The sequence below is a fragment of the Staurois parvus genome, unplaced genomic scaffold (assembly GCF_062004578.1).
Source record: "Staurois parvus isolate SC_StPar_1 unplaced genomic scaffold, SC_StPar_1.0 ptg000704l, whole genome shotgun sequence".
Taxonomy (NCBI): domain Eukaryota; kingdom Metazoa; phylum Chordata; class Amphibia; order Anura; family Ranidae; genus Staurois; species Staurois parvus.
In genome coordinates this window covers 5,551,774-5,568,884 of record NW_028318500.1, presented here as the reverse complement: position 1 = coordinate 5,568,884, position 17,111 = coordinate 5,551,774, and the positions used below count along the sequence as shown (strand labels likewise).

General features: G+C 40.5%; 2 protein-coding genes across 2 annotated transcripts in view; one reads left to right on the top strand and one right to left on the bottom strand.

Moving 5' to 3' along the window:
• GNAZ (G protein subunit alpha z) overlaps positions 1-15,939 on the top strand; it is a 187,136-nt gene extending 171,197 nt beyond the window's left edge. The window contains exon 3 of the mRNA XM_089653241.1: positions 10,272-15,939. Within this exon, the coding sequence (XP_089509367.1) occupies positions 10,272-10,616 (345 nt within the window). The 3' untranslated portion in view covers positions 10,617-15,939. The remainder of the gene's footprint in view (positions 1-10,271) is intronic.
• Positions 1-17,111, bottom strand: part of RSPH14 (radial spoke head 14 homolog) — a 272,302-nt gene that overhangs the window by 226,293 nt on the left and 28,898 nt on the right. The window lies entirely within an intron of this gene.

Here is a 17,111-nt window from a genome sequence, read left to right as displayed (position 1 = left end):
CCCCCACATGGCTTCTAGCAAACTTCAAACTGGACTACTTATGGTTTTCTTTCAACAATGGTTTTCTTCTTGCCACTCTTCCATAAAGGCCAGGTTTGTGGAGTGCACGGCTAATAGTTGTCCTGTGGACAAATTCTCCCACCTGAGCTGTGGATCTCTGCAGCTCCTTCAGAGTTACCATAGGTCTCTTGGCTGCTTCTCTGATTAATGCTCTCCTTGCCCGGCCTGTCAGCTTAGGTGGACAGCAATGTCTTGGTAGGTATGCAGTTGTGCCGTACGCTTTCCATTTTCGGATGATGGATTGAACAGTGCTCTGTGAGATGTTCAAAGCTGGGGATATTTTTTTATAACCTAACCCTGCTTTAAACTTCTCCACAACTTTATCCCTGACCTGTCTGGAGTGTTCCTTGGCCTTCATGATGCTGTTTGTTCACTAATGTTCTCTAACAAACCTCAGAGGGCTTCACAGAACAGTTGTTTTTATACTGAGATTAAATTACACACAGGTGGACTCTATTTACTAATAAGGTGGCTTCTGAAGGCATTTGGTTCCACTAGATTTTAGTTAGGGGGATCAGAGTAAAGGCGGCTGAATACAAATGCATGCCACACTTTTCAGATATTTATTTGTAAAAAAAATTGAAAACTATTTATCACTTTTCTTCCACTTCACAATTATGAGTCACTTTGTGTTGGTCTATCACATAAAACCCCAATAAAATACATTTACATTTTTTAGTTGTAACATGAAAAAATGTAGCACATTTCAAGGGGTATGACTTCTTTTTCAAGGTACTGCAAGTGCCAGCTAGATTATAAAATTGTCACATTCCCTTTGTTTCAATGTTTCAAAATTAGTGACAGTAAGGTAGCAAAGTGGCATTACACATAACATGAATACATTATATAATAGAGCGGAATTCATATACATTATATATATATATATATCCCAAAGTATTGGAATGCCTGCCTGTACACGCACATAACATTTAATGGCATCCCAGTCTTAATCTATAGGGTTCAATATTGAGTTGACCCACTCTTTGCAGCTATAACAGCTTCAACTCTTCTGGGAAGGCTGTCCGCAAAGTTTAAGAGTGTGTCTATGGGAATGTTTGACCATTCTTCCAAAAACGCATTTGTGAGGTCAGGCACTGATGTCGGACGAGAAGGGCTGGCCTTAAGTCTGCTCTAATTCATCCCAAAGGTGTTCGGGTTGAGGGCATGACTGTGTAGGACAGTCAAGTTCCTCCACCCCAAACTCGCTCATCTATGTCTTTATGGACATTGCTTTGTGCACTGGTGCGCAGTCATGTTGGAACAGGAAGGGGCCATCCCCAAACTGTTCCCACAAAGTTGGGAGCATGAAATTGTCCAAAATGTCATGGAAAGTTGACACCTTAAGAGTCCCTTTCACTGGAACTAAGGGGCCAAGCTCAACCCCTGAAAACCAACCCCACACCATAATCCCCCCTCCACCAAACTTTACACTTGACACAATGTAGTCAGGCAGGTAGTGTTCTCCTGGCAACTGCCAAACACAGATACGTCCATGGGATGGCCAGACAAAGAAGCGTGATTGGTCACTCCACAGAACACATCTCCATTGCTCTAGAGTCCAGTGGCGGCACGCTTTACACCACTGCATCTGATGCTTTGCATTTCACTTGGTGATGTAAGGCTTGGATGCAGCTGTTCGGCCATGGAAACCCATTCCATGAAGCTCTCTCCGCACTGTTGTGCTAATCTGAAGGCCACATGAAGTTTGGAGGTCTTTAGCTATTGACTCTGCAGACAGTCAGCGACTTCTGCAGAATGTGCGCTTCAGCATGTGCTGACGCCGCTCTCTCATTTTATGTGGCCTACCACTTCGTGTCTGAGTTGCTGTTGTTCCCATTTGCTTCCACATTGTTATAATACCACTAACAGTTGACCATAGAATATTTAATAGCAATTTCACAGATGGACTTATTACACAGGTGACAACCTATCACAGTACCACGCTTGAAGTCACGGAGCTCCTGAGAATGACCCCTTCTTTCACAAATGTTTGTAGTAGCAGTCTGCAGGCCTAGATGCTTGATTTTATACACCTGTGGCCATGGAGGTGATTGGAACACCTGAATCCAATGATTTGGAGGAATGTCCCAATACTTTTGGCAATATAGTGTGTGTGTGTGTGTGTGTGTGTGTGTATATATATATATATATATATATATATATATATGTTTCATGCGTCTCCTAGCTTTTCATATCCACTTTTGCTTCCAACTATGGGCTACATCCCACTTCCTGCACAGTAAAATGCTACGTGTTACCATGCAGGAAGTGTCTATTTTAGCCGGCGTTGCTTTGTGCTTTGGAGCACTGTTTACTTTTTTTAACTTTACTGAAATCTCAGTGAAACACAGGGTGTTTGTCCAGCCCCATTAAAAATGACAACATAGTATAGCGGTTCATATACAGTGAGGTACAGAAGTATTTGAACACCCTGCGATTTTGCAAGTTCTCCCACTTAGAAATGGAGGGGTCTGAAATTCACATTGTAGGTGCATTCCCACTCAGAGGGACAGAATTTTAAAAAAAAAGTCAGGAAATCACATTGTATGATTTTTAAAGAATTTATTTGTCTTGCACTGCTGAACATAAGTATTTGAACACCTGAGAAAATCAGTGTTAATATTTGGTACAGAAGCCTTTGTTTGCAATTACAGAGGTCAAACGTTTCCTGTAGTTCTTGACCAGGTTTGCACACACTGCAACAGGGATTTTGGCCCACTCCTCCACACAGATCTCCTCTAGATCTGTCAGGTTTCGGGGCTGTCGCTGAGCAACATGGAGTTTCAGCTCCCTCCAAAGATGTTCTATTGGATTTAGGTCTGGAGACTGGCTAGGACACTCCAGAATCTTGATATGCTTCTTACGGAGCCACTCCTTGGTTATCCTGGCTGTGTGCTTCGGGTCGTTGTCATGTTGGAAGACCCAGCCACGACCCATCTTCAATGCTCTGACTGAGGGAAGGAGATTGTTGCTCAAAATCTCACAATAAATGGCTCCATTCATCCTCTCCTTAATACAGTGCAGTCGTCCTGTCCCCTTCGCAGAAAAGCACCCCCAAAGCATGATGTTACCACCCCCATGCTTCACAGTAGGGATGGTGTTCTTGGGATGCAACTCATCCTTCTTTTTCCTCCAAACACGACGAGTGAAGTTTAGACCAAAAAGTTCTACTTTGGTCTCATCTGACCACATGACTTTCTCCCATGCCTCCTCTGGATCATCCAGATGGTCATTGGCAAACTTCAGACGGGCCTGGACATGTGATGACTTGAACAGGGGAACCTTCCGTGCAATGCATGATTTGAAACCATGACGGCGTAGTGTTCTACCGACAGTGACCTTTGAAACTGTGGCCCCAGCTCTCTTCATGTCATTGACCAGCTCCTCCCTTGTAGTTCTGGGCTGATTCCTCACCTTTCTTATCATCAGTGATACCCCACGAGGTGAGATCTTGCATGGAGCCCCAGTCCCAGGGAGACTGACAGTCGTCTTTAGCCTCTTCCATTTTCTAACAATTGCTCCAATAGTTGATCTATTTTCACCAAGCTGCTTGGCAATTGCCCCGTAGCCCTTTCCAGCCTTGTGGAGGTCCACAATTTTGTCTCTGGTGTCTTTTGATAGCTCTTTAGTCTTGCCTATGGTAGTAGTTGGCGTCTGACTGACTGTGGGGTGGACAGGTGTCTTTAAAGAGCTCAGACAGGTGCTACTAAGTTAGATTAATGAGTGGAGTAGAGGCACAGTAACAGGTCTTTGAGAGCCAGAGTTCTTGCTGTTTCTTAGGTGTTCAAACACTTATGTTCAGCAGTGCAAGACAAATAAATTCTTTAAAAATCATACAATGTGATTTCCTGAATTTTTCTTTTTTTAATTCTCTCAGAGTGGGAATGCACCTACAATGTGAATTTCAGACCCCTCCATGATTTCTAAGTGGGAGAACTTGCAAAATCGCAGGGTGTTCAAATACTTCTGTTCCTCGCTGTCTAACAAGTGTTCAGTACCATGTACAGTAGAGTATGCTTAGAAAAATGGCTAAAATATTGACAACCAAAAAGATAGGAGGCTGAATGGCTAAGATTGAAAAGAAGTAGGTAGATGTCTGATTTTTTTTGTCTCATCTGATGCCATGCATGACTTGCAAGCAATTCAAACATTCCATCTGGCCATTAGAGATGAGCTTGGGTATGTTCACATGCTCTTTCGAACCCATGAGGCCAAGCCCACCAAGGAGCTGTGTCTCTATAGAGTCAATGGACTTGTCTGGAAGTTGGAAGGTTGTAATGAGCCAGTCATCTCCGCTGGAAGCAATACTCACCCCGAAGCTGCTTGTATACAGGGGGCATCTATATGTGAGGCTGCAGGGTGGGGAATACCCTGGCCTCAAATGATTGGCCCATTATAGGCAACAGCTTCTTGTACTGTAGATCACTTTACATCATACATACATATTCGAGAACTGTGTGGATAATTCAACCCTAGACAATTCTGCTGGCAGTGATTTACCTTCAGTAAATATAAGACAGTATCCCACACAATACAAATTCAGTGGTTAGTTAGTTATTCCTCCCTATGTGATTATTCTGCTTAAAAAAATGAACCAAGAGGCAACTCATGAGCCAACCAAAAGACTGCAATTGCTGGAATTTTGTGGTCTGTGTGTTAATTGCCTTGTGGATACATGACAATGTCTGAAGAAAGCTGTGGCAGCATCCACACCAAGCAATCTAGAGAGCATGTCCACAGTAAATCCAATTACTCTGTGTGAACTCCTGCCAAAAGCACAGCACTGGGAGAACAACTAGAAGAACGTCATTTATCCCCATGTTGCATAGTGCCGATTCTCCCTCCCTCTGCTCTCGCTATTTCTTTTTCCCAGGCCTCACAGATCACTTGCCTCCTATTAATTAATTTTGGTATATAGGCTAATTAAAATTTTTACATTGCTGTCCATGTGGGCTATTCAGCTGGGAACGTCCATGACACACGTTCCTCTCATGAGGTCTAGTTCCTATCCCCATGGCAACCGCAGTGATGGCTGCATTTCACTGCTGATGTTTTCTAGACAGTCTGGCCCAATAAGGAGTTACATGTTTCTATGTGGAATTAATTTAAAGGGCCAGGAACTGTATAAGCTGGCTTTTGATAAAATAATTATTTTTTTTAACATTAACAAATATCTACAGAGATATACCAGTAGCAAAGGAATGATTATATTTGAATTCAGATATTCAGTCATTAGCAAGATAAGGGCACCCTTTGCTATGAAAATGAAATGGCAGTATTGCGTTGCCAGCTTCAGATTGTAGCAGTAGTTCTTTTATCAAATTTTACAAAATTGAGTGAAGGTTTTGTATGGATTTAGAAGGTAGCTTCTGTTTATAAACCAATAGTTGTCATGATCTCTCATACAAAGCTAGTCAGTTGTCAGGAAATAATCTAACCAATGAAAAATCTTTATCATCAACATTTTACATACCCTATATGTAGTGCATATATTTGATACATACATTGGTATATTGACAGTGCACATGCCTGGGGCATACCTTTACATTGACAATAATTTATTGGTCTGCTGCACTTGTTTATATTCCAATATTCAGTTTGCTAATCAGTATTAATTAATTAAATGCCCTTCTTAGTGTCCATATAATCATAACAAAAATCAAAATATCAAAATAAAATCCATAAATTAATTTATGGATTTCATTTTTATTTTTGTTATGATTATATGGACACTAAGAAGGGCATTTAATTAATTCATTTATACTTTCAAGGGTGAAAGTGAGACTTTTCTAAAGTGTTTTTTCACAGGGTTTAAGAATTTTGGACACCGATTAATGTGTATTAGTTTGCTAATCAGTATACATATGGATTTTAGATTGAGGTCTGAAAATCTGCTGCATGATCATTCTGTAGGAAGACTATGATATAAATATGAATGCTTTTTTTTTTCAAATATAATACTGGCCTTCTTACCATGAGGAAAGAGTATACATCAGCCAGGAAAATCAGTTTCAGATACTTTCCCCGGATTGGTCAGCATACCTAATCTGACCATAATCAGCAACAATCACTTTATATTTAGAGTTGTAAGAAGATACTTACCACTTACAACATGAAAAAATAAGAATTTTGTACTTGCCCTAAAATCTTTTTCTTAAAGTAGAACTACAGGCAAAACTTTTATTTTTGGATAGCGTAAGGGAGGGTTATAAGGTATGGGTTAGGGAGAGTTATAACCCTTGTCAATTTTTTTCCACTGGGGAGATATATCTTCACTTCCTGTCCCATAGCCAAAACAGGAAGAGAAAGGAAATTCCTACAAATTAAGGGAATCTTTTGGGGCTCCCCAGGTCACCAGAACTTCGTGTCCCCATTGGAAGATTTCCCCTCTATTACTTTTCTGGGGACAACCCATAATTTGGGATTTTCTATTACTTTTACTTTCAATGATAATGGTAAACAGGACAAATAGAGGGGATGAATCTCCCTAGCGGGGGGCACAGACAAAAATGGAAACCTGTCAGATTTTCTAATCCATCTCCAGTCTGTCCAAAACTGAAAAAAAGAAAAAAAGTTTTGCCTTTAGTTAAACTTTAAAGTTCATTGAGGGACACAGTAATTTAGGAATTTTTAGATGGTTGGGTTATACTGCCATCTACAGGAGACAGGGACACTGCACACAAAAAACCTACACTCAGTATACCCCACCTCTAATCATCTTGGCTTAATTTTGTGAGCAAGCAGTACAATGAGCAGGTAACACGGTGGGGTGGAACCTGTGTTCCACAATAGACTGTTTTGGTAAGTACAAAAATCCTATTTTTTATGGCCCACTGAGGAACACAGGAATTTAAGGATCCATAAACAGTCAGAATGTCAAAAATAAATTCAAATGGAGGGTGGCAACAGCCGTTGAGAAATAAAAGAAATTTGGAGATTATACTACAAAATGCTATCTGAAAGAATCAGCGCCTTAATAAAGGCTAAATGAAGAAAGAGCAAAACCAAATATGGAAATTGTCATGACCAAGGAGAGGGCACCGAGGATCAAGATTGATAATAACCAGTTAATAAAAATTGGTACTTAAAAATTGACACTTAAAAGAGTGATTGTCCTCAATAGGCAAACCATCCATCCAACCATCCCCAAAAAACAGATGGAACAACACACTACCTGAATGGGAGAAAACCAGACCAACAAATAATGTGGTCAACAAGAAATGTTTACTGGGCCAAGTACCCGAGAAAAAAAAGATTCCCAACGGGAAGTTTGAATAGACATAATTCATAGGCATAACCATTTATTTAACGGCAAGCAAAGCTTAAGAGTAGCGTACCTAAGTCTTGACTTCAGGAACTGAAGCTTGGCCAAGCACAAACTGTCCAGAGAAAAGAACAACAACCAACAGCAAGAGTCTTAAAGAAGGATTCCAGGTGTGGATATTTTTACATAGTTACATTGGTCCACATTGGACCAATATAACTATTCAAATATCATGCTTGCCTGTGACATTGGATGATGGGATGGGGTGGAGATGTGGGGTGGTGACATTATGCTCTACACTTCATCCAATCACAGAATGCTTTGCATTCTTTGAGAAAATGCAAAGCAGTTTCTGTTTTCACAGTGCAGCATGGCAGCAGCTTGGGATGGGACCCGGAAGCTAGTGGAGATCACTGGAGTAGCTGTGCCTACCACAGTACATTTCAGCTTCTAGAACAGCATTTATCAACCCTTTTCACAAGGAGGAACCCTTGAAATAACCTTTAGGTCTCAGAAAACCCCTTACAATAATTACTAATCCCACAGCTCACAGTACATTAGCATGCTGGCCAGTGGAATGAATGTCCCTTACATTGGTGGCCCTGGAGTAGAATTCTCCTCTTTCAGATAACTAAAAGATCATTGGTGTCAATGGTAACTTACCTGAGAGGCAAAAATTGCTGATTGTTCCAAGAACTCTTGGCAACTTCTGGAGGAACACTGGGGTTCTGCAGAACCCTGGTTGAGAAAGGCTGTTCTAGAGGTATCCCACAGGTATGGTGCATACATAGTTACGTTGATCCAAGTGGACCAATGTAACTATGTAAAAGTATCCATACCTGGATTTCTTCTAAGTACTCTATTAAGACATCTAATCTTGTAAAGAGCTATGGTAGTAAGAGCCCTCACATCATAAAATATAAATAGAGGTTAAAAACCTCTTTGGATGAAGGAGATACTGTAACCCACACTGGTGTACAAGAGTATGGTAATCAAAAGAATGAGTAGTACTCCTTCCAACCAATACCCAAAGGTGTTTTGGGGTGGGATAATCACATTGCAAATCTGCCTAATCAATTACCAAATATATGATTCTAAAAGATAGAAATATTCACCTATCAGAAAACAGGAAAGAAAAATGAATCCAAGGAGATTTCCTCAGAAGACCTCAGCTTGGGTACAGAAATCTTGGCTTGGCTATATGATTACCTCCTGGTGATCATGTCCCACAAAGGTCTTTTGATTTAAACTATCCCCTTTAGGCATCCTGCCTAATAATATAAAAGGAAGGCGTTTCCAGCGATGGGTAATTCAAGCCAAGGAGGAACACTCACTAGTGATTATCTTCTGTCAAACGGGAATGTTGGAAAATTTTCATTTGATGAGCAACTGCAGCCAATTGACTGCAGCACCGATCAGTGTAGTCTGACAGCGGAGAAGCCCTGGCTGTCAGAATTAAATATCACAGTGGGAAGGATTCCTCTGTTCACCTTGCTTGTGTGGAGGAATCTGTTGTTTTTGTTTTTTTATCAGCCTGGCTGATTAAAAAAAAAAGACCAATCTATGGGCAGCCTTAGACTCTGTCATGTTTTTATTGTTGTCAGTGTCCCCACTGGGTAGATTCATCCCTCTTTTTGTCCTGGTGACCATTTTCACTAGCTGTCACCAAAACAGTTGTCATCTTGGAACTCTCTACCCCAATTTATCAGACTATCGTCTACTCTTCTCATTTTTCGGCGATCTCTGAAAACCTATCTCTTCAGGGAAGCCTATCCTGCCCTCAGCTAATAATGGAATCTTCTACTCTTCCTACCAGTCCATCCCCCACAGTTATTACCTTTTGTACCACTAGCCCCTCCCTCCTAGATTGTAAGCTCCAATGAGCAGGGCCCTCCTATCCCTCTTGTATTGAACTGTATTGTTGCTGTATTGTCTCCCGTTATATTGTAAAGTGCTGAGCAAACTGTTGGTGTTATATAAATCCTGTATAATATAATAATAATAATAATCAAAACAAGAAGTGATGGTACGCCTTCAAATGGGGACACCTGTTCTGGTAACAACTAATTAGAAGGGATTTCGATCACTTTGGGGAGATTTTCTTTTCCTGTTGTGTCTCCAGGACAGAAAGTTTTGGGAAATCTCCCCAACAGGACACATATTACAAAACATATGTCAGTGGTTTTAACCCTTTCCTACTGTCTCCAATACTAGAAAAAGGTCACACAGTGTTAGCAACAAGCAAAAATGCTAATAATTTTAGCCTGTATTTGCTGGCCTACTAAATGAATCAGTAAAAAGGCACTGCTGGTATCTGACTCTTCTGGTTATGTTGAACACATGGGAGTTGATATACTAAAACTGGACTGCAAAATCTGGTGCAGCTGTGCATGGTAGCCAATCAGCTCCTAACTTCAGCTTGTTCAATTAAGCTTTGACAAAAAACTGGAAGCTGATTGGTTTCTGTGCAGAGCTGCACCAGATTTTTCACTCTCCAGTTTTAGTAAATCAACCCCATGGTGTCCTGAAGTGACATTGCAGCCAGCAGGGGAAACAACAGAGCACAGCAGACCCATGTGTCTAGACACAACTTGAAGTACCATATAATATAGGAGGAATCTGTTTCACTGCCTACTGGAAAGGTAAGTATTAAACATTTTCCCTGACAGTATGCAAGTAATTAATTAATTACTGTAGTAATTATTTTTGTTATGGTTGAACTGCATGGACTTTTGTCTTTTTTCAGCCAGACTAACTATGTAACTGTAAATGTTTATTAGCCTAGAGAGGGGGACTTTTTAATTTTCAGAGGAAACATTTTCATATTATGTCACAATAATCCATTAAATACAGATTTCTTTAAAAATTATATGATATTGTTTGAAAACCCTGTTCTAGTTTTGTGTGTAGCTCATCATCCTAACACTTCTTTTTCTTTTCTATTTAGAGCCGTATGGCAGAAAGCCTTCGCCTGTTCGACTCTATCTGCAACAACAATTGGTTCATAAACACTTCTCTTATCCTGTTCCTCAACAAAAAGGACCTGCTAGCTGAGAAGATCCGACGCATCCCTCTCACCGTCTGCTTTCCTGATTATAAGGGACAGAATACGTATGAGGAAGCGGCAGTCTATATTCAACGTCAGTTTGAGGACTTAAATCGCAACAAGGAGACCAAGGAGATTTATTCACACTTCACCTGCGCTACGGACACCAGCAACATTCAGTTTGTTTTTGACGCAGTGACAGATGTTATTATCCAGAACAATCTAAAATACATTGGCTTGTGCTAAGCAATTCTCCTGGAGCCAGCACAGCAAACAGGGCATGTCCTCAAACACGAGAGCACATGCCAAGGGGAAAAAGTAAACACTAACAAAGGGTGAGGTTATACACAGAGGTTCCCCACATACTGCACTGACAAGTCCTAAGTGAACCCCTCACCCACACAAACTCTTCATTCTGACAGTGGAAGGAGATTATGGCTGGGTTTCTTCAAAGCTGATAACGTCTGATAATCCTGTATTGGACCAAGAATAGGGCCCATGTTCTTTGCTCCCTGTATTCAGTATGTGTGGTGTGCGTGTGCGTGGATGTAACTTGTGCTCGACTGATGTCTGATGTGGAAATATTCTGAAGATCTCTGGGTCTCCTGGAGATGTTCTGGCTGCCCAGAGGGGATTTAAGTTGTGTCAGGTAAGGAGCCGTCACTGTCAGAAAGGATGCTTTAATGCCAGCACCGAACAAATAAAAAAAAAAAAACAGTTTTGTATTATTCCACCTATGCCTGGCACCTCCTGTATGTGCCAAACCTACACAGGGTACGACAATTCATTGAAATTTGAATGTTGTTGTATACTTGCAATGTACAACTGCAATACAAGCAATGCTTATTTGGGTGCAGAGAACTCAGTTCAAACCAAGGTGACAATCATAGTTCTCAGATTCCTAAGAAGACCTCTGTTTAAAGGGGATTTCTGCTTTGCCTGGAAACCACCCTCCTGTGTTTCAATGGGAGCAGATGCTGTAATTCTAGTTTTCGCCTGCTATTGTGGAATGTTCGTACTATGAAGTGGCTGCTTGAAGAAATGGTTTTCTGTCTGCCAGCTGCTATAAACAGTCCGCACAATAGCATCCCTGTAGATGACTATTATTATTTATTTCAGGTACTTATATAGCGCCGTCAATTTACACAGTGCTTTACACATATATATTGTACATTCACATCAGTCTCTAACCCTCAAGGGGTGTACAATCTAAGGTCCCTAACTCACATTGATACATTCACATACTAGAGCCAATTCAGCTACCAGCATGTCTTTGGAGTATGGGAGGAAACCAGAGTACCCAGAGAAAACCCACGCAGGCACAGGGAGAACATGCAAACTCCAGGCAGGTGGTGGTGTGGTTGGGATTCGAACCAACGCCCCTAGTACTACAGGTGGAATTGCTAACCATCTATCCACTGTGCTGCCCATGACTAGTTAAAGTCTGTAGGAGGTGGTGATACCTCTGAGTTTTAGGGCCCGTTCAGGCAAGATGCATTGGCAGCCTTGCCCAACGCAGCCTCAACACATAGTTTAGGCAAAAAGCCTTGTTCCCTGTCATGTTAGTTCACACCACCACGTTGCAGTGGTGTGTGCTAAAAAACAGTATGGCGGTCAGTATTTTTTTCAGTGCAACTTGGTGCACAATCTACTGCATCACATTTCAAGTTCTAACAACACTTTCTTCACATCACACACGTGGTAGTGCATGCTGCTGGTGTAAACAAGCCCTTACTGTATGGAGGAGTCCTTGGTAAATACGGGATTCCATTCAAACTGGAAATCCTCATTAGGAAACACATCTTCAGTGGCCCTTTCCAAAATATATATCATTCGCATACCATTCTAAAACACAGTAGCCATCTTTTTCACTATATTTCAAGAAAATCTGTTGCTTGTTTCCCTCATGTCAGGTGCTTAGAAATCAATGGCCTATGATAGGTCTTTAACCAGACAAAAAGGGAAGTGAAGAGATCAAATACAACACAGTGCAGCACTGGGGACTTTAACCTGTGTTTGCCTTACTCTTGTAAAATGCAACCTGTTGGTTAATAAATATGAATTGCACAATTTATGTCTTCATCATGAATTGCCCATCCATTACAGCCATTAATTTTAATAATCAAACCACTGTATATAAATGAGCTACTAATAAGAGTCCACAAATGTATATGTACAAACTAGTGCACTTTGAAAGATCTTGATATATCTGACTTTAAATCTGATGAACCCCCGAGTGTCATTATTTGCTGTTAAGGTTTGCCCTAGACATGAGATTACAGTTGGCTGATCCTGGTTCAGGCAGACATCTGCTGATTAGCTGCTCTCAATGGGAACAACCAATATGACAGTTTGTAAAACCAGTTCTGACCATTGCTTCCCCCAATAAACATAAAGCTTGTTTAAGAGATTAAGGGCTTGTTCACTTCAGGTGCATTGAGCTGTGTTTTTCTGCACAACACCGCTCATGTATGGTGTGAACAGGGCACATAAAAAAACCATTGTTTTCCTTGTGTCATTCAAATCACATATGAAGAGCTCAGAGGAAATTAACTCATGGCATAATGCACGTTACATAATACTACAGTATGAATCCAGCCTGTGGCACTACACAGAATGGGACATAGCACAGTACTTTTAGCATTCTCCTGCATAAATACTACAGTTTTAAAGGGAACCTGGGCTCAAAGAAATAGAATTGTGCAATTGCATTTTTTTTCTGATTGTTTTTATTACTTTTAGAAAAGTACTCTACAAAACAGAGCCTTTGGGCATTCCCTGGCTCAAAAGAACACATAATAAAAAAGAGAAGAAGAAAAAAAAAATCCCAACTGTAGTCACAACTCCGATACCCCTTGATCAACGAGGGTAGAAGGCTGCTATTGTTGATCTCTCCTTCCAAAAATTCTAGTTGCCTGCCTGTCATGCAGACCCTCTCTTTAAACCCTTTCACAGATTCAGAAAATATATGGTGTTCTGACTTACTAAAGTTGTTTAAAATCATATGATTAGCATGATAGTCAGCCCACTAACCATTGTTAGATGGAGGTCAGAAGTGACTGCCCATATATTTTTCTCAACACAGGTTTCCTTTTTAGGCCCTTCCTTTTACGATGACAGTTGGTCAGATTTGGCAACAATCTCATAGAAAATAAATATATTTAAAGCTGGCTGGCAGTTGTTGAGGAAGGGTGGGGGAGAGATTTAGCTCAGATATGTTAGAAAACCAGTTCCCAATGTTCCATGCCGAAAAATACCTGTCAAATTTACTATTTTAATTTCTTTCCCTCTCCCTTTCCCATTAACATGCAAAAATGGTCAGATGGTGCATGAAAGTCCAACCACCCTATGAATCATAGACAACTTTAGGTGTCATCAGGGCTGTGTTTAGACCATCTTGTATCCCTTATATCATGCCATTAATAAAAACCAATGCTGGAGTGTGCTGTGGGAAGGAGCATATTGCTTTATATGCAGAACTACCTTGTACAAGCCAATAAACATTAGAAACAAAAGATGGGCTGGTGTTTGTCTAGAACAGAGAAGCAAAATACCCCCCCCCCCCAAACACAAAAAAAAAAATCACAGTTTGTATACTTCAAGGGTTGGTGCTGGCCCTCTTACTGTGCTGCCCTAGGAACTGGCCTAGGAGTGCCATTATGATAAATACAACCGTGGGTTTTATAAACCAAATAAGGTTCCTATGTAAAGAGGATAGGATCGCTGCTACTCCTGACCAGCCCAGGTGAATAAACTATAAAGAGCGGCCTCAGCGTACATGTCTCCACCAAACCACACACCCTGATGCATTTCATCCTGCCCACTGGGGTTTAAGCAGGCCATAGATGAGTCAAAAACCGAATGCTCTGTCTACTGAAAAACTAAAATGCCATTCATTTTGTCATACAGATGTGCCATCAATTGTTTTGTTTTTCTAAAAAAAAAAATGTTGGATCAGGCGCTTTTGGTTGCGGCACGAAAATCACTTTTTGCTGCTGAAAAACTAATGATAGGAAAACCAAACGATCTAATGGTTGACAAGAATATTCATTTGGCTTTCGACCTGTCTATGGCCTGCACATACGAATAAGCCCTGGCGGGTGAGGCAAAATGCATCAGGGTGTGTGGTTTGGCTGAAGCCGCTCTTAGTCGTTTATTCCCCTGGGCTGATCATGACTAAAGGCCATCCTTTCATCTTTAAATTTACTAGCCTCCTGGATTGGTATTAGGACAAGCCTGCACCCCTGGGACACAGGGATATGCTTTCACCTCTACGTAGACTGGCGCCAAAAGCAATCTAAAAGATTCCCATGTATTTATAATAAATGGTGGAGTGGTAGGAATGGTAGGTAATGGTAGGACTATAACATGCACAGGTAATGCATCAGAACTATAACATGCACAGCTGCCAAACACGATGACAACTTCTCTTAAGCGCCAACTGCACTCGTAAGTATACTTTACCCCCCCATCACCATCTGTAAAATTAGAAAGATGATCCTAAAGCCTGTTTTGCAGTTGCTAACCATTGCAAGTATACATATAACAGCTAGAATGCAAACTTAATAATTTTTATTTTTATTTTTTAATCCTGTTCTTTGCTGATCTTAGTAGACTACCTGACAGTATCATCAACATAGCCCGTCCTTTACCATTGGCCTTTATTATTATGGTTGAACTTCTTGACTCATGAAACCACTGTCACAATGGCTGATGAAGCAGGGATGAGGCAACACTGGGGCAAACAGCCTCCCACTGACGATTCTCCACACAGCACATAACTCTTATTTTTTCTTCTGCCAAGTCCTGCACGTTTTTTAACATAAAAAAAGCAGAACATTTTTAGGACATTTTCAAAGAAGCGCTTGACTATTTATGTTTGTAAAGAAGCAAAAAAAAAAAATACACTGGAAACAAATATAACACTGGCTATTTATTTTGCAAAAAAAGAGAAGGAAAATTAAAAGAAACTTTCAGCTTCTGAGTATTTACACTGACAAAGACTTTCTGTGATAAAAAAAAAACAAAAAAAAACATTCTGAGCAGGTCTACCATTTTTGTTTTCTTTAAACTCAAGTAGTGCGGTATTAAAGAAGCATCAATGGAGCAATATGAACAATAAAGTTGCCTTTTTTATGGTAACGGGCGCTAAAGGGTATGGCCTGAAATGCACTGGCCTTCCAGAGAGATGCACCATAGAGATGCAGAGTTCCCCTATTGTAAGGAAGCTGGGCCGTTAATTCTGGATGTCTGTGTGAAGTGTGTGTAAATAAGTTGAGATTGTGTAAAGCACATCCACTTAGTATGTAAATTATTCCCCTTACAGCTTCATGTGTACCCCAATTCACTTGGTGTCCTCCTGAGAACACAATACCCCTAAATACAGTGTATGACTCCTCTGCCAAGGGCTCAATTCCTCAGGGTCTGTGAGGCCTGCAACACACTACGTACCTGTTACACGGCTTTGCCCAGAGTGCCTTGCAGGCTTCTTTGCCCCTGAAGGCTGATGACACTACAATTTTAAAAAGAAATCTCTACTGGCGAAAGGGAAATAAAGGTTCTGAATGGATCATTTGTGTTTTTCTTACTGTTTATGGAATGTTTTTTCAGCAATAAGTGATTGCATGGTTTATCTACAGATCCTTAAGCTGGCCTCATATCAGTAGATTCCCTTTAAAAACCTACATTTTCAGAATATTCATTTGATTATCCCAGGGTTAAATAGGCAGTTTCAACAAATGCTTTTGAGCAGAGGGAGCAGAAAAAGGATAAGGATGTAAAATTACAGTATGAGAAAACTGCACTGAATACGTGAAAAAATGTGAATCATAAATAGAATTCAAAATTGCTGCCACTTCCAAAATTATCAACTATAACACATAAATGAACCCTCAAAAGTGATTCAGTGGCGCACAAATATATAACTGAATAAAATGTGAACATAAAATTCAAATAAAAAATGATATAAAAAAAATATGATATAAAAAAATATTAAAGTCCAAAGAAAGCCCAAAGATGGGATCCCTATGAGTAAGTCAGATATGACGAAATGTGTCAGGGAGAGGCTGTGCGGCGATCGGTGGTGACGTGACCGGAACCGGAAGTGATGCAGGAGCGTCAGTGACAGAGAATCCGGTGGTGGTGAGAGCACTGTCTCGGTTTACACTAGTGTGCATACTAAGTGCAACACCTTTGGGCTTTTTACTTTTGTTTATTCTGTGGCAGTCTATTTTAGCAATAAAGGAGCTGTGCTTTGTACTGCACCATTGGGGCCTTTCTTGCTTTCTTTTACATGACCATTACACCTGAGTGTGGAGTATTTAGGAAGGAGGTACACCTCTATGCTACCCTAAGTGCCTCCATATTAGGAATCCATTATTATATGATATGATTGCCGGCCATTTTTGGGGGAGGGTTTTTTTTGGAGATTGGAGGAGAGGAAGCATACCGATACTAATTGATCCTTTATCCCACCGAGAGATATCCATTGAGCGATTTCAGCCAACCATGAGAGTGGGGGGCAACACTATTTGGTGAGTGTACACCCAATAGGGGGGACACTGGTTTCTTTTTCACGTGGTGATTTATTTTGAAGAATCATTTGGTGGATAAGAATTGTCTTTGGGCTTTAATATTTTCTTATAACATATTTTGTTTATATCATTTTGATTTGAATTTTATGTTCACATTTTATTCACTTATATATTTATGCGCCACTGAATCACTTTTGAGGGTTCATTT